At 42.7% G+C, this 20,669-nt stretch overlaps 3 protein-coding genes across 10 annotated transcripts in view; 1 reads left to right on the plus strand and 2 right to left on the minus strand.

Annotated features, from left to right (window-relative positions):
- Positions 1 to 3,184, minus strand: part of sgk3 (serum/glucocorticoid regulated kinase family member 3) — a 9,377-nt gene extending 6,193 nt beyond the window's left edge. For both annotated transcript variants that reach the window (XM_086101656.1, XM_086101655.1), the window contains exon 1: positions 2,973 to 3,184. The gene's annotated coding sequence lies outside the window, so the exon portion shown is untranslated. The remainder of the gene's footprint in view (positions 1 to 2,972) is intronic.
- mybl1 (MYB proto-oncogene like 1) overlaps positions 1 to 15,491 on the plus strand; it is a 25,959-nt gene extending 10,468 nt beyond the window's left edge. For 2 of the 7 annotated variants that reach the window (XM_086101649.1, XM_086101648.1), the window contains exons 3-18: positions 4,707 to 5,016; positions 6,087 to 6,180; positions 6,282 to 6,353; positions 6,668 to 6,760; positions 7,116 to 7,336; positions 7,704 to 7,917; positions 8,012 to 8,074; positions 9,174 to 9,272; positions 9,905 to 10,132; positions 10,863 to 11,174; positions 11,255 to 11,394; positions 12,050 to 12,164; positions 12,293 to 12,412; positions 12,501 to 12,605; positions 12,757 to 12,963; positions 13,921 to 15,491. In XM_086101649.1, the coding sequence (XP_085957775.1) occupies positions 4,991 to 5,016; positions 6,087 to 6,180; positions 6,282 to 6,353; positions 6,668 to 6,760; positions 7,116 to 7,336; positions 7,704 to 7,917; positions 8,012 to 8,074; positions 9,174 to 9,272; positions 9,905 to 10,132; positions 10,863 to 11,174; positions 11,255 to 11,394; positions 12,050 to 12,164; positions 12,293 to 12,412; positions 12,501 to 12,605; positions 12,757 to 12,963; positions 13,921 to 14,049 (2,238 nt within the window). In that variant the 5' untranslated portion in view covers positions 4,707 to 4,990 and the 3' untranslated portion in view covers positions 14,050 to 15,491. The remainder of the gene's footprint in view (positions 1 to 4,706; positions 5,017 to 6,086; positions 6,181 to 6,281; positions 6,354 to 6,667; positions 6,761 to 7,115; positions 7,337 to 7,703; positions 7,918 to 8,011; positions 8,075 to 9,173; positions 9,273 to 9,904; positions 10,133 to 10,862; positions 11,175 to 11,254; positions 11,395 to 12,049; positions 12,165 to 12,292; positions 12,413 to 12,500; positions 12,606 to 12,756; positions 12,964 to 13,920) is intronic. The other 5 variants (XM_086101650.1, XM_086101651.1, XM_086101652.1 and 2 more) reach the window with 5 other exon arrangements.
- Positions 15,492 to 17,354: 1,863 nt separating this feature from the next.
- On the minus strand, positions 17,355 to 20,587 carry LOC147187130 (uncharacterized). The gene is made up of 4 exons (XM_086102137.1): positions 20,310 to 20,587; positions 19,725 to 19,756; positions 19,064 to 19,167; positions 17,355 to 17,672 (listed from the first exon to the last, which is right to left on the minus strand). Exons 1-4 carry the CDS (start codon positions 20,377 to 20,379, stop codon positions 17,444 to 17,446), a joined length of 435 nt encoding a protein of 144 aa, XP_085958263.1. The 5' UTR covers positions 20,380 to 20,587; the 3' UTR covers positions 17,355 to 17,443.
- Positions 20,588 to 20,669: the final 82 nt, after the last annotated feature.

The raw sequence follows: 20,669 nt of genomic DNA on the forward strand, positions 1-20,669 counted from the left end.
TTTTGAATTACGATTTTTGAAAAAAATAGGACAAAAAGTAGTTGCCATTTTTTGCCCAAAATACCAAATATAGTGGACATATACAAAATATTTAAGATGAAAAATATAGATATGAAAAAAAGCCAAAATATTAGAAAATTGAAAATATGTTACACAAAAAATGGAAAGAAAACAGCTTAGTTTAGAATTTAAAAAATATTAGAAAATAGTAAATATTGAATACATACACAAATATGAGGACAAAAATAACAGAAAAATAATACAGCATGTGAGCCAAAAATAAGAAAATATTAGACGGAAATATGTGGAAATACTTGATAACTAAATAGCAAAGTATTAGATGAAAAATACTGAAATATTAAGAGAAATTAGGTTCTTAAATTATTACAATTAGGAAATTATACTAAATTATTAGAGAAAATATTGACCATGGCCTTGTTCACAAAATTGTTTTTTTTTTGTCTCCCCATCGCGCTGTACATTTAAGCGGACATTCTTTCAGTAAAATGACCGGCAAAAACTGCACAAGTGTACAGTCCAAAAGTGGCCATGCGTCGCGTTACGACACAAAGCTCTTTGTGTCCACTTGTGAGCGCGTCCATTGTGTGGCGCGCAGTGAGGTCATCCTCGTTTGTTTCGGAGTCCCTTTGTCTTCGTCGCTTTGGCCGCGTGTGCGCCCGCCGTGCGTGGAGGAGGAAAAAACAAAACGTTTCTCTATTGATGTGTCACCAAACGCATCCTGACAGGATGCCGCATTCTGCTCACGTCCAAGGGGAAAGGGGGGGGGTGATTGGGGTACAGGGCCTCTTTAGGATGCATCCAATGTGACACTCGGGCCTCCTTTTGTTTTGACTCGGTGTTTCACTTTTCACTGATGACGAGGTGGCAAATCACCGGCGTCACGCTAATCACGAAATTGCGATAAGAACCGGGGCGTGCTGGAGCCTATCCCAGCTAATTTATTTGTTTAATTTTTCAATCTGTGGAAATAATATCAGAAAACTACAATAATTTTAGACTAAAAAGTATAAATACACGACTACAGAAAACCCCCCCAGAAATGTTAGGGGTGGCACAAAACGATTAGAGATGTCACGATTGCATTTTATTTTGCACCCAAGTGCGAGCCATTTGATTTTGAGCATCTGAATTTTCGTCTTAGTTGTGAAAAATTTTCAACAAAATGTATCCCACGATGATAACTTTTTATACAGCTAGATTTCAGCATTGGTACAAATTAAATACAAAAATAAAATGTTAAATTCTTACTTGAGAAATAAAGAAAATTAAAAAATGTGATATTTTTCACGCCAGTCAGCGGTATTTAACTTAAGTACATACAATACCTTTACACCTAAGAACAGGTTATTTTTTTAAAATTGAATTTATGTGCAAGATATTTTAAGTAGCTTTTGAAATACAGCTTTAATTTTTTTCCTCCTGTTTAAATTCTCAAGTGTTCAAGTTGATTGGAATTTGTCAAGTCAATGCTCGGCTGTGTAAACGCACCCTCTGAAGAGGATGTCAGCTAGCAGCAAAATGCCTTCCATCTGTGCTCCCCTCCAACGCCTGCGATGATTTCTTTTGGGGGGGGGGGGGTTGGCTATCGTATGCAATACAGACAATTTCTGCCACCACGGCTACTCCTACAAAAGGAATGCTGCAGCTGACCACACCCACTGGCAGGCACTGCTTATTGGCTCTAATAAACAAAGGCGAAGAAATGTGCTATATGGTCCCTGCGTTCAAAGCGCAGCATGAAGCAACGTGTACTGACAGGCATAAATATGCCAGGGCTACTACAGGGAATCCAAAATAGAATGCTTCCTTCCGAAGAGGACGTACTTTTTTCCTGCATGTTTCTTACATTACAAGCAAGTTGAGCGTGAGCCCTGAGCAGAAATTCATTAATTAGATGTTAATTTTATCTAATATTTTTTAAAGCACTGCATGAATCAAGAAAATTAAGCCTCAAGAGTTGCATTTTAAAGTAGTGCTCAAAATACAACAAAAGAACACCAAAACCAAGGGCGGGCAGGGGAAAAAAAGTGAAACAAAAACTTGGGAAGTGAGAGTATCACTCAGCCTTATTTTAAGGTATTGTGTCGCCATGGAGGCTGCCGATGCCACTGATACCCCACTCCCCCCTTGGTGAAACATCTGCGTCCGAAAGAAATATCTTCGTCCAAAAGATTTTGTCATTGTATTCAATGACATGTTATACATCCAAAGTGTGACAGGTATCAGTGAGTACTCAAAGAGTGAATACTTATACAGGTAGCGGTGTGAAAAGGAAAATATCTTCAGAAAATTAAGCGAGATTCTAATTAAAGTCCAGTTTCAGTTCAGTTCTATTTCACTTTTACACACAATTTTTTTTAAAATTATTTTTAAGAGTTTGGTTTTTAAGTACAATTTATTTATGTGAATCCATTTCAATGAAATAATTAAAGTACAGATTTTTGGTTTTTAAGTACAATTTATTTATGTGAATCCATTTCAATGAAATAATTAAAGTACAGATTTTCTATTTCCCCATATTTAGGGGCAGTGTGAATGAACACAGAGGCCTACTACACTACTGTATTGTACTATTTGCCTCCCCTTTTTTAGTACTCTGAGACCCAAGCATTTAAAAAATATATATTCTTATTTGATGCTAAACTTTGGGGGACCACACCACTCGAGGAATTTTAATTGTGAATGGGGAAATTCTGTATAAAAAGAAAATAGACTAGCTTGTTTAATTTAAGCTAATTAGCGCGAAATGAGCTTCCGTCCAAATAGTAGTCAAATAAAACCAAGTAGTGATCTGGAATGTCGGTCTTACGTAATGGCAGCGTCAACGTAAACGAATATTCGTGCGTACCGACAAATACGCAAGTTAACCTTTACGTTACGAACGAATTCGCCCCCACGGCTAGCCAGCGAGACGTTTGCGATGCAAGGTGACGTTTAGGTAGAGCTCGTACCTTTTGGTGTTTCCAGGCGGTGCTCCTCCGAACCCTCGGTTAAGCCAACATTTTTGATGCTTTACTTGGGTTAAAGGGACCCGCCGCCCCACAAAACCCCTCCAGTATGTCACGGGTGGTTATATGTTGCTGCTAACTGTGCGATTCAGCTCAGACAAGGAGGAAACATCAGCCTTTCCTGGTCGGGGAAAGTTCCGATGTAAATTCGTCACGGGACCTGAAGGCAACAGGCGTGTGTGGGCCACCTCGAATGCGCTTTTCTTTTTCCGGTTTTTACATTCAAAACAAAACAAAGAAATGCGTGAAATTGCGACTAAACAACCACAGACGTCGAATAACATTAAGCTTATTAAATAAACAATGTGCGATTTATTTGCAATGTGCCTTGTAAACATAGCAAACGTGAAAAGTCGAGGACGCTCATTTGAAGCGTTTACCTTTTTTACACGGGCTTCCGGTTGTACGTACTTTGCTTGACACACTTTACACAGCTGATGACTCAAAAATGCAGTCGAGTCGGAAAAAACTGTTAAACAGCGCCACTTACAGGCTAAATTATTTACATTTAGATTGAGTCCAAAAACGAATGTATGTATTTGAAGTTATAGCTACGGAAGAGGATTAGGGCTAACTAATATACTGTAAAACAAACAAATATTTAAAAGAAAACAAAAATGTAGGGCAAAACTCAAAAATATTGGGGGAAAAATAAAATTAGACAAAAATCTTAGATGAAAAGTACCCGGACATGTGACAAAAAACACACAATTATTGGATGGAAAATACACAAAAATACTGCATGAAAAGCAAAAATATTAGTCATGAGAAACAAAAGTATTTGATATGAAATGCACATACAGTAGTAAGGGACTATTTTGTCCACTGGGTGGCAACAAAGACCTTACAGAACAGCAGTGGAAATGCAAGCAATTAAATTACTCAAAACAATTCATTTCGTAGCGTTTCTCTCGGTGGATCTGCTTTCAGTACATTAGATTCTCTCGCTAATCAGATTTTAGTTGCCATGTCAATCTAACGTGCCCGAGGCCTTCAGAATTAATAGTGCAGTCTCTGATTTGCCCCAAATAAAAAAGTAAAGATAGTCTGGTCGGCTTTTCCTGACATTTTTTTTCACAGAAACTTGCAGGTTTTGTGTCTGCTACTACCATGTTTCACTGTAGGTATGGTGATATTTTGGTCATGGGCAGTGTTGAGTTTTGTCAACACATTTTGTCATTTCTGTTTGGGAGATGTCAAGTGTGCTTTTTTCAAAATTGATACAACGGCGAGACTCTGGGATTAACGCCTTAATTGGCAACTGCCATCAGAAAAAATAATTATGTGGTTGTGTCAACCCCTTGTAGGGGCCCTCTCAGCGCCCCCACAACCGAGTTTCGGGTCACTGGCTCCAGCATGAAAGAGCCATTCTGCCCCACTTGTGACAGGAGCACTTGTACGCTTCCTCAAATTTTCCAACAATCAGGTGACTCTTCCCCCTGAACACTTTCCACCAATCAAACGCGAGCCTCTCTTAGTTCTTGGCTAATCAGACGCGAGCCTCTTCTCGTTTCTGACCAATCGCAGGCGAGGCCGCCCCGTGCAGGGGGCTGAGCGCGAGAATCGGCGGGATGGACAAACATCACATCATCGAATCAAGTGCAGCGGGAACGTCCGCACGGCGAGGAACGAGAGTAAAATAATCGCGTTATTTATTTTTTTTTGTTGCCGTTTTAGATAATTTACGTCGTAGGAGTGTTTCTCCGAAAACACGAGGGACGACGCGGACGAAGTAGCAGTGTTCTTCGGATGGATGTTACCTTCCATACGCTGGCTTTTCATGGGGAGAAAGTAAGAATGACGACGACTCGGTTGGCAAGATGGCTAGCCGAATAATGCTAACGAGATCCAGAAAGGAGCACCGATGAACACTTATATGGATGAACGTCCACTTGCGTGGAATTTGAATGATCTGAAGAGCAACAACACGAAGAAGAGGTCCACGCAATCCCGCGGCTGTCATGGACACCGTGAGGTCACCTCGCTGGTGGGTAGCGTCACTGCCTTTGCTACGTCATTCAATGTGTCTGGCGTTTCTCTTATCTCAGAACTTATTTATTTGAGTTATTTATATTTTATTGCATCATTGAAAAGCGGTTGTATCGCCACACATTTCGAGTGTCATTTGAGCAGTGAATGTTTTTGTTGTCATTTATAATGTATTCATTTGTTACTAATCTTGTACATTATTCACTTTGTGTTTTTGATTGAAATAACATTAAAGGTGAAATTATAAGGTGTAAATGTAAATAGTTATTAATTTCGGGATATACAGCTTATAAAGTTACCGATATTCGGATATAAAATGTTGTGTATTGCACACTGTTAATGTGACTTTACAAGAACAACACGTCATCATCAGGGCTTTGCTTGTTTGTGTTTTTAGACAGAAAAGAAAATGGCTGACAAATAATCAAGACCAATTAATTGCACTGATAATGATTCGGCCCACATGAAACCCTCAAGGCGAAATTTCATCTTAACTTGAGTGAAAATACCCTTTCGAAAGGAGTTGCATCATGTTTCACATTGACATTTATTGCACATAAACCGATAGAAAATGTGACTTCATTAAAACAAACATGAATGAAACAGCACTTTGACTGGAAGCCGTGAGCCAAAACAAGCATTTTATTCCATTAAATTAATTTACAACCCTTTTAGCCATATGATGTTAATATTTGAACACAAACTGGACAGGGATTCGCCACACCCCAGCTTACCTTTGGAGGTGAAAGAGCCCGTTGATGGCTCAGGATTGCCCCCCCCCCCCTGCACCATCATCCCCCGTTCCTGCTTATGGCACTGACAAAAGCAGCTCCTGCCAAAATCCAAGTGACTCACTCGAGTTTCCACAGTGATGAAGAACTTTGGAGCAAATGCTGTTTTCCCTCCAAACATATTGGACGAAAAATAAAAATATGGATCAAATATACACAAACATTAGACCAAAAAAAAAAAAGCACAAGTATTAGCCGGAAAAGTGCACGAGGAAGGATATATAAAAAATTGGATGGGAAAATATTTTAAATATAGACTGTTTGTCCATGTGTGTAGCCACGACAAGGATGAAGAGCTGCACTCCCCCGACACTAAAGAAAGAAGCAAAGACAAGAAGGTTTTGTGCAAAGTCAAGTGGTCCCGCGACGAGGTAAGAACCACACACTTCAGTCTCAAGGTGAGCCTGTGCTCTAAACCCCCCCCCCCCCCCCCCACAGGAAGTTGAACTGATTTTTGTTGTTGTTGATCAAGGACGAAAAGCTGAAAAAGTTGGTGGAGCAACATGGCACAGACTCTTGGAAATTATTAGCCAACTATTTTCCCGTAAGTGTGCCGTGTCACGACGTGCTAGATGTAAGATGCTTGGAAAACCTTTCACAGTGAGCATCCATACTTTTAGATGCTACTGGATGAGTGAGTGGTAGGTAGAAAGAGTAGGAAACAGTTTAAAAAGTTCATAGGTAGGTAGCGAATTTGGGAGATGGCTAACTGCAGTATCTACTTCCCTTCTGGCCTCGCCAGGGTGCACTTCCTACAGTAATTACCTCCTAAGCGTGGTGATAGTTTTTTTGGCAGTAGGGGTGGTGATGAGAGCTCTGTTTCCACGTCGGTAATGAGGTGTCTCCCTCGAATGTCAGGGTAGGACAGATGGCCAGTGTCAGCACCGCTGGCAGAAGGTGCTCAACCCCAAGCTGGTGAAAGGCCCATGGACAAAGGAGGAGGATCAGAAGGTAAGAGGATCCGGGAGTGTACTGTGTGGCACACACATTGCCGGTAAGCGATAGTGGGGGGAACAGAAGGGAGAGTCAGCGCCCTTTTTTTTTTTTTTTTTTTTTTTTTTTTTTTTTTACATCCCGCCAAAATAAAAATGTTCTTGGCTCGAGCCTGTGGCGTCTGTTCCAAAGGCTCCACTACCTCATCGCTAATAAAAACGGCAAACAAACTGGCTGCTTTTCAGCCCTTTTCCTGGAGGGAGGTTCCCCCCCACCAACTCTGTGAGATGAACAATGCCCTCCTTGAGTGAATCCAGGGTTTCACCGTACAGTAAATCGATTGTTCCAAGCAGTGGCACCTTTTTATGCGCAGGTGATCGACTTGGTGCACAAGTACGGCCCCAAGCGCTGGTCGGTGATCGCCAAGCACCTCCAGGGCCGCATCGGCAAGCAGTGCCGCGAGCGCTGGCACAACCACCTCAACCCCGAGGTGAAGAAGTCGTCGTGGACGCAGGAGGAAGATCGCATCATCTACGAGGCCCATAAGCGACTGGGCAACCGTTGGGCCGAGATCTCCAAACTCCTTCCTGGACGGTAATTCTCCACTAAGTTGAAAAATCCAAGCTTCCAAGGCATCCGATGTTAACAGGGGGCTTTGTAAACACATTGACTGACCCAAGTGCACACACGGTATCTGTGTAGGCTAAGGACATGCAAACACTGGTGGCTTACACTCCTGTTTGTTTTTCTAGCGGCAAAAAAAAAAAAAAAATCCGACATTGAATCAACACTATTTTCACACTAAACCTGAAGGCAAAGACACAGGGGTCCTCAAGGGAAGATTAAATGATTACAAATGCCTAAACCGGAACATTTCCAAGTTCCAAAAGGTGATTTGCCGCATGGAATGTTCTGATGTCTTCATGTCAAAGCAACAACGGGGTCAATGTGTTTTTAACAGGACGGACAACTCCATCAAGAACCACTGGAATTCCACCATGAGGCGCAAAGTGGAGCATGAGGGCTACCTGCAGGACGCCGGCGCCAAGACGGCCACGTGCTCCCACGGCAGCGGTGTCAAGAGGCGCCATCACTCGCCGTGTCCTCCTCCGACGCGGGGCGAGCCGCGGCGCTGCAGTCGCAGCCCCCTGCGCCCCGTGACGGCACCCAACCAGGTCCACGTCGACTCTGGACTCCATTTGGATTGCGCTCACTTGCCGCACTTATTTACCGTTGCTGGATTTTAAATTTTATTTTATTTTTTTGTAGATGCCAAGCTATCAGTTTGATCCCCAACGGCGCCACCTGATGGACACTTCGGGTTTCATTCAGGTGACTTTCACTATTTAAATGAGTTTACAGGTAGGTACAGGTAGTTGGGGCCTGACTGATTAATCAATCGGTGGATTTTACGCCGTTTTAAAATAATAAACAGCCGATTAAATGGCAGGGTAATCTTATTTTCTCATGAAACGGCAAATTCAGTTCAGTAGGTATGAGCAGGAGGAAAAGGACACGAATTACAAAGTATATCCTTCTCAATTTCTTTATCCTTTCATACGCCCATTACGACGCAATGTTTAAGTGTCGATACAGATTTATGCTCGCGCTGAGCTGCTGTAAAATTAAACACGAAAGGACAACCGAATGGAAAACAGTCAAATGTGATGCCTGCATTTAATTTCTTTCTTTTTGTGTTCACTGAGGGACTCAAAAACAAGTTTTTATTCATTATATCCATGCATCCTTTATTCAGATTTTTAAAAAAAATAATCGGCTGATTAATCAGCTATCGTAATTTCATTCTGCCAAACGTCAAAATCAACATTGGTTTAAAAAAAATCCATCACCGTTGACTTGTTTAGCCTGAAATATATATATATATATTTTTTTTTTCAAACAATCTTTATTGAACAAGTCAGGATACAATTCTCAGTAAACAGAAAACAAAACGAACATTGTTTAGCCTAAAATATGGTAGCAGTCGTCAACACACTGTTGCGTCACAACCATCAAAATTCAGGACGGCTCACTCACAGATACATTTTGGCAAGCAAGATGAAAGATTTACTCGACTTCAAATCAATGAGTGTGCTTTTTTTCCCCGCAAGTGTAACTTTTGGCTTGGGTGTTCAATTTCATGCTTGAACGGTGGACAGGGTTGACAAAGGACCACCTATTTGTACGCAAGATACTCAAACGACTTTTACTGCACTGACTCCTCCTTCTGTATTCTTTCATTTCCGGACTCTGCCCGTGTTTGTTCTGTCGCTACGGATTTCAAATGAAACCTTTTGAACGTACTAACAAGGCATACGCCGCCTCCTCTCCTGTGTCATATTTGTCCACGTCAAATTTGTTTTGGTGTTGTGGTCTCCTGCTCTTCCTAACAACCTTCCTTTCCCTTCCCGCCGACCCCCCCTGGTTGCAGCCGTCTTTCCCGGATGATCCCGACAGAGAGCAAAGAATTAAGGAACTCGAGCTGCTGCTTATGTCAGCCGAGAGCGAAGTACGTCGCAGAGGTCCATGTGTAAGCTCAGCACACCGCCCCCCCACTCGTTGGGAGTTAGCGAGCTAGCATAAGCTGCTTTTGCATGTGTGTGACATCCATACTCTGGAGAAAAAAAAAGAGAATTTCTTCAAATCTATATCACTTTTTGCACGATGTAAAAATATGAGTGGAGCGGGGATTTTTTTGGGGGGTTTTTTTTTGCGCTCTAGTGCAGTGGTTCTTAACCGGGGTTCGGTCAATCAGTCTCAGGGGCCTCTGCCATGGAGGTTAAGACACACCCGACTCAACATCATTTAGTAATGACACACCAGCTTGGCCATCACTGGCTGATTCATTTTGTGCACAATTAAAAAATATATATACTAATTGTGTTTACTTTTTTTTAATAATGACTTGATTTTGTAAAAAAAAAAAAAAGAGATCATATTTTTATTTTTCACGAATAAAGGTTAAGAACCACTGCTCTAGTGTTTCTCTAGCAGCTACCTTTCCCATCTTGCTACTCATCCTGACTGGCCTGAAGCTACACTTTGGTAGTCCCCCCCGCACCCACCGCCATCATTTAGTATCCATCTTAGTCCTATTCGCATCTATCGGAATCATTTTCGCCAATTGCCGCCTCATTTTCCACATCACTTCCACCTTCTCAGAGCTTGGAGCAGTATTCGGCATGGTCAGATGGCATGCCCGATACGGTGAGCAGCGGCCTGGAGGTGCGGGCCGACGGGAGGTCCTGGTCGGAGCCGGAGAACCCGCGAGGAGCCCCCGGCCAGCTTCCCGTGTCGCCCACCAAGTTGTTGGCTGTGGAGGCCAGCACGGTGCTGTCCACCCTGCAGACCATACGCGACTTTGCGGAGACCATGGAGCTCATTGATTCGGTGAGGAAGAAAAAAAAAAAAAAGACTTTCACATTCACTGCCATTGATGTTTATAGACGTCAAAGATCCATTTGAAACGGGCTTGCAGTGGGTTTGTATTTATTTCAGATGGCGCCAATGAATCAATAGTTGTGCATTCCGGTTGTCTCGGTTACATCGAGATCAACAAATATATTCTGAACTATAATCCATGTGTCATCCATGTTTGTGAAATACTGTATATGACAATAGTGCTAAAGAAAGGTGCGTTTGCAGACTGGCGTAATATTCTTTAAGTATAATTGATTTTTTTTAAATGAAAAAAAAATATTCGAATAGAATACTGAAATATTTGAATTAGATATATTTAGACATAAATATTTGGAAAAGTACAAAGAATATTCAACAAAATATACTAAGCCATAAGATGGAAAATAGAGCTAAAATGCCAAAATATCTGACACCAAATTATTACGATAATTTCAAACATTCAAGGAACAAATTGTCGCCAAAAATGCATTCTAAAAGTAAAGAAATGCTAGAATAAAATATTTGGCATCATATAAACTTTGGAAAATAATGCACAATATTGAATTGAAAAATGCATAACTATCACTTCCTGTTTTAAAATACTATCAACGATTCGATGTTGGGACAGCACCTAGCAGAGATTTTGTCTCCTCTTCCTGCAGAAATAAGCTCGGAATTATTTTCCTCTGAATATTTTGAATGTATTAAAAATGGACCGTAGATGTGTTTTGCCGTTCAGGACCCGGCGGCGTGGAGCGACGTGGCCACTTTCGACCTCTCCGAGACGGCAGCGGCGCCCCAACACGAGCAGGCCGCCTTCGCCGCGCTCCTTCAGGAGAGGACCGCTAACGTTTCGCCGGGCTTCTCCCCGACTGCCGCCGCCGCCTCATCCAAGACGTCGCCGGGCAAGAGGAGGCGAGAACGAGGCCAACCCACCGCCCTGTGCGACAGGACCTACTCGTCCTTTTTGGAAAACATTTCCAATTCGCCCAAGAGGACGCCCACGAAGTCGCTGCCCTTCACGCCGTCGCGGGTACGCCACATCACCCCAATTTCCTTTTTTTTCACTCATTAATTTGAGCGACTAAACCGAGGTGTCTTGTCTTGCCGTAGTTCTTTAACATATCAGCAACGGAGCATCTCAACTTGGAGAACCCGGCGCTTACCTCCACGCCCGTGTGCGGCCAAAAGTGTCTCCTCAGCACGCCCCGTCACAAGGAATCCACACCCAAGCACCAGAAGGAGAACGACGGGTAAGTTGACGCGCACGTCGACAGTATCTCGACATCGCACGGTTGTTTTCGTGAGCGAAAACTCACGAAAATAGCTCGAGCTAAATTTGAAAACTCATTTTTTGCTAAGGAAATAAAATGCCTTTCAAAAAAAATAAATGAAACTCCATTCACACTTATATCTCACACTTGACAAATGCTCCACGTATTATAAAACGAATACAAAAGCAAAATAAAACTCAAGTGCTTTCAGAAATATAAAAACTAACAAACTTGTTCTAAATGTGAATTAAAACTCAAAGAATTTACAAAAAAAATGTCAAAACAAAATTTAAAAAACTAACAAAAAGTCCAAAACTATTATAACCCTGTAACATTGATGCCAATTCTTATTAGCCCGTTAGGGAGTTTCACATTATGTTAGCATTAAGCTAATTGACGTTCAAACCCCCCCCCCCCCCCCCCCCAAAAAAAAACATTTGAGTTAACATGTTGGTGCTTACCTGTACAATGTTTAATTGCCTTTGTTTTAGGTGTCAGATTTATTTATACCAAAAAAAAAAATTGTATCATTACATTTTTGATGTGGAGGTACTTGTGTTGCTTTTCTTGTCGCGCCTTAACATACAACCCTAATATTTACATCGACTGTACAGTATTTACTGAATTATTTTAGTTCTAGGACACCCAAGTTTCGTAAAACGGTGATGATTCCAACACCGAGGACGCCGACGCCCTTCAAGAATGCTTTGGCGGCGCAGGAGAAAATGCACGGCCCACTCAAAATGGAAGTAAGAGTCACCAATATCAAAAACAGCCGCGATATACTAATGGACCCCCCAAAAAAAAGGCATTGAATCAATTAAAGTCGAGTACATAGGAATTAATTGATGTTTTCGTTGGTATTTGTATCCTGCAGCCGCAGCCATTAGCTTTTCTGGAAGAAGACATTCGCGAGGTTCTGAAGCAGGAAACCGGGGCCGACATCTTTAACAGGGTGGCCATCTTGCAGCCCGACTACAGAGCGTGGAAACAAAATGTACGGCGCAAGCACTCGGAGAACACACACTCTATACTGGCGGTAATTCTGTCCTTTCATCCTTGCGTGCGTGCATCTTTATTTTCAGATGGACGCCCCGGCTCGAAAAGTGCGCAAATCTCTGGTACTGGACCCCTGGGGGAAAGACTCTCTCAGTGTGCAGCTGTTCCAAGATCAACACAATGACGCACAAGTGAATCAAAGCTCTCATCGATTCTGCCCTGATGTAGTTGACAATGCTCAGTTTGAAATTGACACCAGAGATTAAAAGGCTTGGCAAATGATCGAGCAACATCGCCTGAACTGAACGGAACAGTATGTTGATCATCATTGTTGTGCTCCAGGTTCCCGATGAGAGTTTACTGTCCAGCTCCTCCCTGAGCTCGCCGATCTCCGAGGTGGAGCAGCAGCATGAGGAGGAGGCGGCGGCGGCGGCGGCGGAGAAGGTGGAACGCGGCCACCCTTTGACGGAGCGCAAGGAGACGCCTTCAGTGGCGCCGCACCACCTTCGCCGCCTCGTCCAGAAGAAAACTCACAGGGTGGCCAAACAGGTGCTTGATATTCAGCCGTATAATCCGATGTGCCTTATACTTGGATCAATATTCACATTTCCAGGGCGTAGTTAGTATTTTAAATGTTCTGTCATAACGCTCGGTTACAGCTGCAGCGGTTGTGAAAGCTCGATATAAATAAAACGGTATGGCTCTGATCCACTGGTTAAAGGACACTTTGATTCTCTCCTCTTTCATCTCAAACTGCTTCAAACAACAAAGCGTGTGACGGAAAAGTGGGTTAGGACTGCACGACTGTCTGTGTTTTATGTTATGTGTTGTGTTTATTATTTTACTTTACGTTAACTGTTTTGTTAAGCGCTTTGTTACAGCTGCCGCTGTTGTGAAAGCGCTATATAAATCAGCATGTATTGTAGTGGATTTTAAATTCCCCTTTAGCGTAGCTCCATCTAGTGGATGCATACTGCAACCGCATCCAATATTGTAGCTTCTATTCCGTGCGCCTTATAATGCGGTGCGCCCTATATGTGAAAACAGTTTTAAAATAGGCCGTTCATTGAAGGTGCGCCTTATACTCCGAAGAGCATTATCGTGCGGAAAATACGATGTGTGTGTCCACTAAAAATCCCGATACAGCAGGGGTGTCAAACTCATTTTTGTCGCGGGCCACGTTGTAGTTACGGTTTCCCTTGGAGGGCCGCTATGAATTTTTGGAAACCAAATAAATGTTTAGCTCCCTCCACATATTACATACAGAGCGCACAACAAATTGATGAATAACTAGTTTTAAAATCTGAAGTCAAGAATAATGACTGTTATTGTGGATTACATTTGGCATTTTGGTTCAGACTTTAGCAAGCATCGTGGAACTTGACATGCTTGATTTGTTTTCGCGGGACACATAAAATGATGTGACGGGCCAGATCTGGCCCCCGGGCCTTGACTTTGACACCTGTGTCTTCCCCTAACACATGCCGCCTGGACCCGTCCCTGCAGGTGAGCGAGTGGGAAGCGGTGGTCTACGGAAAAACGGAGGACCAGCTGACCATGACGGAGCAGGCCCGCCAGTACCTGAACCAGTACCCGTTGGCTGGTGGCTCCACCCCCAGGGCCCTTGTCCTTTAAGAAGACCTTCAAGAACCCGTCCCAATCCCCTTTGCAGGTCCTCTTTTCAAAATCCTGTAAGAGTCAATCCAACGTCTTTTCTATTGGGGTTTCTGGTTTTGTTTTGTTTTTTTAATCAGACCCGAGTACTTGACTTTTGAGCTTCACTCCTCTCTAAGGCCGATCGGTTATTGTAAAATAGTGGTTTCGGAGGAAGACAAAGCATCTCAAATTGAGTGGGGTGGTATTTTAGAGGGGGCTGGGTAAGAAATTTTGTATGTGTATTTTACATGGATTTTTATGAGAAATGCCCCCCCGCACACCAAATATTGGAAATTGGCATCCGTCTTAAATTTTTTTTTTTTTAATCCATCTCGGTCGGGCCTTACTGCTCTCCATGTCAGTAATTGTGAGACACTAACCCGGTTTCAATGGAGGTCCCGCAAAATTGCTCCATCAGAGCCGTGACGCTCAATAAGGCATCAAGGCAGGATATTGGGGGGGGGTTGTGTTCTTTTTTTTTTTTTGACTTGAGAAAAAGCTTGGTAGCACTTGTGATTGTTTTTATTTCATAACAGTTGAATGTATTTCATTTTCACAGGAAGGGTACCTTGATGTTGAGGCTGTTGTATTTATTATTGATGTTATTATTATTATTATTGTTATGACTTGCATATTAATATAAATCGGACAACCACAGAGTGAGTAGTTAAACTTTTGGGCATATGGACAGCGTTTGCTCGGAGCGGGCTGTAGCGGTTATTTATTTGACTAATTTATTTATTTTGCATTTTTAAAGAGGGACTATGGAAATACTTTTTTTAATAGTTGCAATCGGTCTAGAGGATAATTACAACCTGCTAGCGCATGGCCAATCATTATTTTGCCATGTTTTTTTGTTTTTTTTTTATAATTCGATGTTCATAACCAGATTCTGACCTCTTATCGTAGACAAATTGCACTTTTTTTTTTTTAAAGAAAAAAACTTTAAAATGATTTCTTTATGTGTATCTTTTGATGTTAGTGTGAATCGTCTGTCCTAATACAATCCCGACATGGTAAAATGCTAATTGGATTTACAATCTTTTTTTATCCTTAACATTTTACAGAACCAAGGAATGCTTAGATATTCGTAGCCTTCCCGAAATGACACACCAAACTCATCTTGGATTTTTAGCAAAACTGCTGTGGTTTTATTCTCTTCTAATCTGGATTATCCTGCATTACAAGTGAGAACAAGAAGGGAATCTTGTCAGGGAGATCAAGTGGGGGGGGGGTGAGAAAGTGTACGTAAATAAGTTTTGCTGTATGCGTCATTTTATAGGAATGGAGGGCATAGAAACAATTAAAAAGCAATAGAAGCAAGACTACTGTATTTTGTCTGTAACGCTGGCTGTCCTTTGTAACAATATTACGTTGCCCTGCTCTGCATTCGGGACAAATAAATGGAATTTGCTGCTTGACGTTTTGGGTTTTAATTTTTGTAGAAATTCATCTAAACCAGCCACTCACACAGTTTATCCGGTTACAGGTTATCATTATTTGTGCATGAAAGGGTTGAAATGTCAATGTAAATTTCAAATACTGGAGTAAATGTAGCGCTAACGACATGGACGCTAATTTTGTTAGCCCTGCGTTAGTCGACGGCGTTTCCCATTCACCTTTTAGCATGGAGCTAGTCGGCCATATGGCTCGTATTTTGATTAAAACAAAGAAAAACAAAATCATCCACTTGGGTTGTCTCGTGACCTCAGGTGGTTGTGACAGGTGAGTGGGTGCGGGGTTCCGGGCAGGGGCGCCAGCCGCCTCAGCTAGAACAAGAGGCCCCTCCCCTTTACAGGGGTCAGCTGCTGGCCCTGAAGGGGCCCACTCAGCCGTGACTTAATGCCCCCTGTGGGCTCTTTTGTCCTTTCCACATTCACTCAATTGGCCACCAAATGGAGGGAGAATGGGGGACACTGGCCTGATGCTACACACACACACACTATTTGCACGCCATGTCCTGTTCAGCAGTGCACCCATGTGTGTGTGTGTACATGAGGGTCTTTTCTCCAGGGGGGGGGGGGGGGGCAAACCCAGCAGAGATGCGGCGGAGCTCTTTTGCTCTTAATTGCTGCTCGCCTTCTGCCTCCTGGTTGCACTCGTAAAAAAAAAAAAAAAAAGACAATGTAAGATAGCAATTTGTGTAACGAGGTTAGCTTACATATACTTAAACGAACATTAAATGTAAACTAAGCAATCATATATTAAATATAAACGTTTTGATCCAAATATATGTAGACAACTTGTATTTGTGACTATTTTTATTTTGTATTCTTCTTTCCTACCTGCATTTTTTTTTTTAATGTTTTACTTTGGGGGGGTTTTCCGTCTTACATGCAATTCACCGAGTTAAAAAGTGATCTTTGAATGTCTGCGTTTTGGTGTGTGCGTATGTGCTTCACCACACCCACCTGCCTATTTGTACGCATACACGAGCACACTTTGCCTTTGTGTGCGCTAGACAGCAGATGGCAGCCCATTATCAAGCTGAACAGAGCAGTCATCTGGCAGGCATCCCGCGCCACCAGCAGACCCCCACTCGCCACCAATCGGCCCTCCCTCCATCTCAACACTTTTTTTTTTTTTTTGGCGGGAGAGTCCATGTGGTAATTTGTATGTATGTGTGTGCGACCCCGCCCCCGAATCAATGTAGGTCATCGCGCTGGTGTGTGTCAGCGTCATGTGACCTCCGGTCACTTGGGCACCAGTCAGATTTTTTTAAATTCTTTTTTTTTTGGGTGGAGGGCAGTCGAGCTTTCGTATCTTTCGACAGCAAATCTGGTCAGAAACGCTTCAGGTTGTGTTTCCGTGGCAACCGCCAAGTCAAACATGACTTGAAAAAGACAAGGAGGTGTTTGTAGTTTGCACTCCAGGCCAGTAGGGGGGTCGGTCAGGATTCTTTTCCACTTTTCATATTTTAGTCCAAGAAATAATCATTCACATGTTGTTTAGAAATCCGTGAGCTTCTGGTTTGAGATCCTTTTTTGTTTTGGCTCCTGGAAATGAGAGTGCACATTGTTTTTATACCTAAAGTTCCAGGAATTTGTGGGTCTTGGTACTTTCAGTTCAGGAGTATTTATGAATCTTTTGTTGTAGTATTTTCTGCTAAAGTTCTAAGAACTTTTGGTTTTGAATACTTTTGGTTCTGGGTACTTTCAATTTGATGGAAGGCTCAGTCTAAGTAGCCTTTTTTTTCATCCAAGTTCAACTACCAAAGGTTCTGTAACTTTTTAGTCCCTGGAGGTCCCCTTCTTACATAACCGTGCAAAAAAAAATAATAAAGACAAAATGAGGAGTTGTTTATATATTGAGGGAAAAAAACATTAACACATTAATTGGGAACTCCATATAATGAGCATGAGGTGGTCTCCCTTTAATCCCCCTCAAAGGCCCCATTGGTGGCTCCCTGACATTCGCTCTTCCTGCGACACCTAGACAGGATCTTGTGGAGGAGGCACGGGGAGCGCTGAGTCTGAGGGGTGCCGCGGAGGCATAGCGGGGCCGGCGGGGGTGGGGACCTCCATGGAGTGGCCGGGCCCTCGCTGGCGTCCGCTTCCTCTCCTGACCGGCTCGCCCTCCGGAGAGCCTGCAGAACGTGACCACTAGCCGACAAAGACAAAAGGACACAAACACAGAGATGTTCATTCTAACTGACCCCCGTGTGTGCTTACAAGTATAAGACAAGAACAAAAAAAAAAACCCGTCAGTCAGTTACATTGTCAGTACATTTTACCAAAATGTACTGACATTTTTCTGCCAAAGCTGGCGATGTGACGATTGTGAAACAGGTGAGAAACTCAACACCATTTTACTTTTGTGGCAGTGGGAGATTACCAAATTCACCGACTTGACCAAAAAGAGAGTTTTTATTGCCCGCGGGCGTCCAAAGTCAGTCGTCAAGGGCCGAGGTCCTGCCTGTTTTCCCATCTTTCCTTGCTGACACACACCTGATTCAAAAGGCTAATCAGCAAGCTCTGAGGAAGCAAGATAACGATGCTGATCATTTGAATCAGGTGTGTTGGTAGTGATGGAAATGTGACTATGGACATCCCTGGACGAGGACACTTCAAACCCAATGTCGTCCACTTTTTGCCAATACGATTTTTTTTTCCTCCCACAATGGGTCTCATTTGAAACCTGATGAAGCGTACAGTATGAAACAGCCGAGAAATCCGTTTTCCTTTTGCCCCAGTGGGAGGGCATCGAAATCGGCAATTTGACGCAAAGTGAGTGTCGCCTCTGCAGTCAAATTGACAATGTATACATCGACTAGCTAAAACGTCTGCTGTTTTCTAAAGTTATTACTTTTCTACGGCTTTGTCCAGTTTAAGGGACAGACTGTGTACAAATGTGCAACGTTCATCTGTGACTCAACAAAAACTGCTTTCGTGAATTCCACCAGTGAGCTCAAGTGATATGCTCGCCCTTCAAAATGAAAGGTATGTGAAATTAAGTGGGAGTCGAGGTAAGTAAACTTCAGTTTTGTGTTTGTGTATTTTTATTGTTTAGCGCAGAGCTTTGGAAATAATGCCATGTCATTAATTTATTCATTTAGATCGAATAAAATAGAGGTTCAAAACGAAATACTGTATTAAGTGTCTCGATTTACAAAGGGCTTGTCGTTGCAAGTTGTATTCCAATTTTTCCCAATGAGGTTTTTCATTTGGCATCTGTTTTGAAAGCTAAGGCAGTGTAGAATGTAAAACGGGTGATATTCTCAACGCCGTTTTGTTTATGTGGCAATGAGAGAACGTTGATTTATTTTTTTTTTCAACTGGAGATAAATGAGAAAACCGGCGTCTTCGTTCATTCTAAACTGTGGAAAACATTGCCACTTAGTGGCAAGAGAGTGCAATTGCTGTTTTGCGTGTGGAATCGGTGTGCTTTTGTGTCGGCTAATGAAAGGCCAGAGAGGCCACCCGTTTCGATTGTGGGGGTGTTTGTGGGGGTAAAAGCTGGTGGGTGAATTCCATGATGGGATAGCATGTCCTACCTGGCACTGTTACGCCGTACGCATCCTCCGTGCCCCTCCGAGGACGAGGCGGCTCGCTGGGACGCGCTCCTCCTCCTCATACGTGGTTTATGTGGTAAATTTTCCTAAAATAAATAAACAAACAAATAAATAAATAAATAAAAACGGGGGAACAAATCTACATTATCACCATAAATAATAAATCATTCCAATGTAAAAAAAAAAGTTTCATTTGTAATAATTAATCAAAATTATGATATTTGTGTTTCATTTTATTCGTATGGGACTGATTTTCAAAAATACTGTTCGCTTCATCCGAGCACACTATGGAAAACATCATAGAGGAGCTCACGAAACTAGCAGTGAACGAATTGGATTACGTGTCGACAGGATTAAGGCGCGCACTGGTGAAATAGAACACCTAAATGTGGGGCCTCTTAAAGCCTTCTTACTATCCTGTCTGCGTGCTATCTATCATCATACATCATCATCAATGCTACTTTCATTAGCCTGTCTATAGTACATTGCATTGTGTGTTAGCATTAAGCTAGTTCACGGTCCTGAGGGCAAGTCATGTGTCGGTTCTCTGTCCAAGGTTTGGAATATGAATTTTGCCCTCAAGACATAAAATTGATTGTGATGGTTTGTGTTTAGATGAAAACTTGAGGAAAAAAAAACTCGCCTTGTCATCATTGCATCCATATAGATCTTGGCCTGTCGGGTGGAGAGCGATATTTGTTAGAAAAGCCTTTCTTTAATAGCCCCATTGAATCATCGTTCCTCACTTGTTTCCTTCCTTCCTTTTCATAACATTCTTGTTTCAATGCGTCTTTCTGAGCACCCTCATCCAAGTACCCTTCCATCCTCATTTCCTTACCTTCTTTCATACTCTCCTTATTTGCCCTCTTCCCCACATCCTCGTCTTCATCCTTCCTTGCATGCAATCCCTGTTCCCTACCTTCCCTCCAAGCGTCCTTCATCAAACCTTGTACCCTTCCTTTCCTCATTTCTGTAACTTTTCATGTTACCTCGTTTCCTTGCTTCCTATCCTTGTCTCATTCCTCCCATTCTATAGACGACCCTTGTTTCCTTTCATCCCTCCTTTAAATAATTTTATGTAGACTTTATACCCCTTGCCTCACCCAACATAGTATAGGCACATAAATTTGTCCTCTACTCACCAACAATCTCCCCTCCCATCCTAACTTCAATCAGCGGTGGTTAACCTAAGGCACACGGGACCAGTTTTGGTCTGATCGTCACTGACCTTGCGGCGCCAGCACGGTGGTGAACACCTCCAGGTGCTCATGGTGGCTGTGCATGTAAATGTGCTGCATCTCCCCGAGGCGGCCGGCGTCGGACTGGCGCCGCGCGAAGAGTGCCGCGTAGCGCGAAATAAAAATAAACGCCGCGCCGCTAATCCATTGCAGCCACTTGACGAGCGACAGAGGCAGCCAGGTTCATTGCCGAGGCGAGACCAAACAAAAAACTTCCTCGCACGCGTTTGAAAATACATTTAGCAACAAAATAATTTTTTTTATTAAGTGTGGGGGGTTTTTGTTAGTTTTTCCTGCGAATTGGTGTGAAGCTCGGGTCATCGTGAACTGAGCTCAGGGCCAAAGGTTTA

This window comes from Hippocampus guttulatus, chromosome 21, assembly GCF_054856545.1.
Source record: "Hippocampus guttulatus isolate MCC_2025c chromosome 21, RoL_Hgut_1.0, whole genome shotgun sequence".
In the NCBI taxonomy this organism is placed as follows: Eukaryota; Metazoa; Chordata; class Actinopteri; order Syngnathiformes; family Syngnathidae; genus Hippocampus; species Hippocampus guttulatus.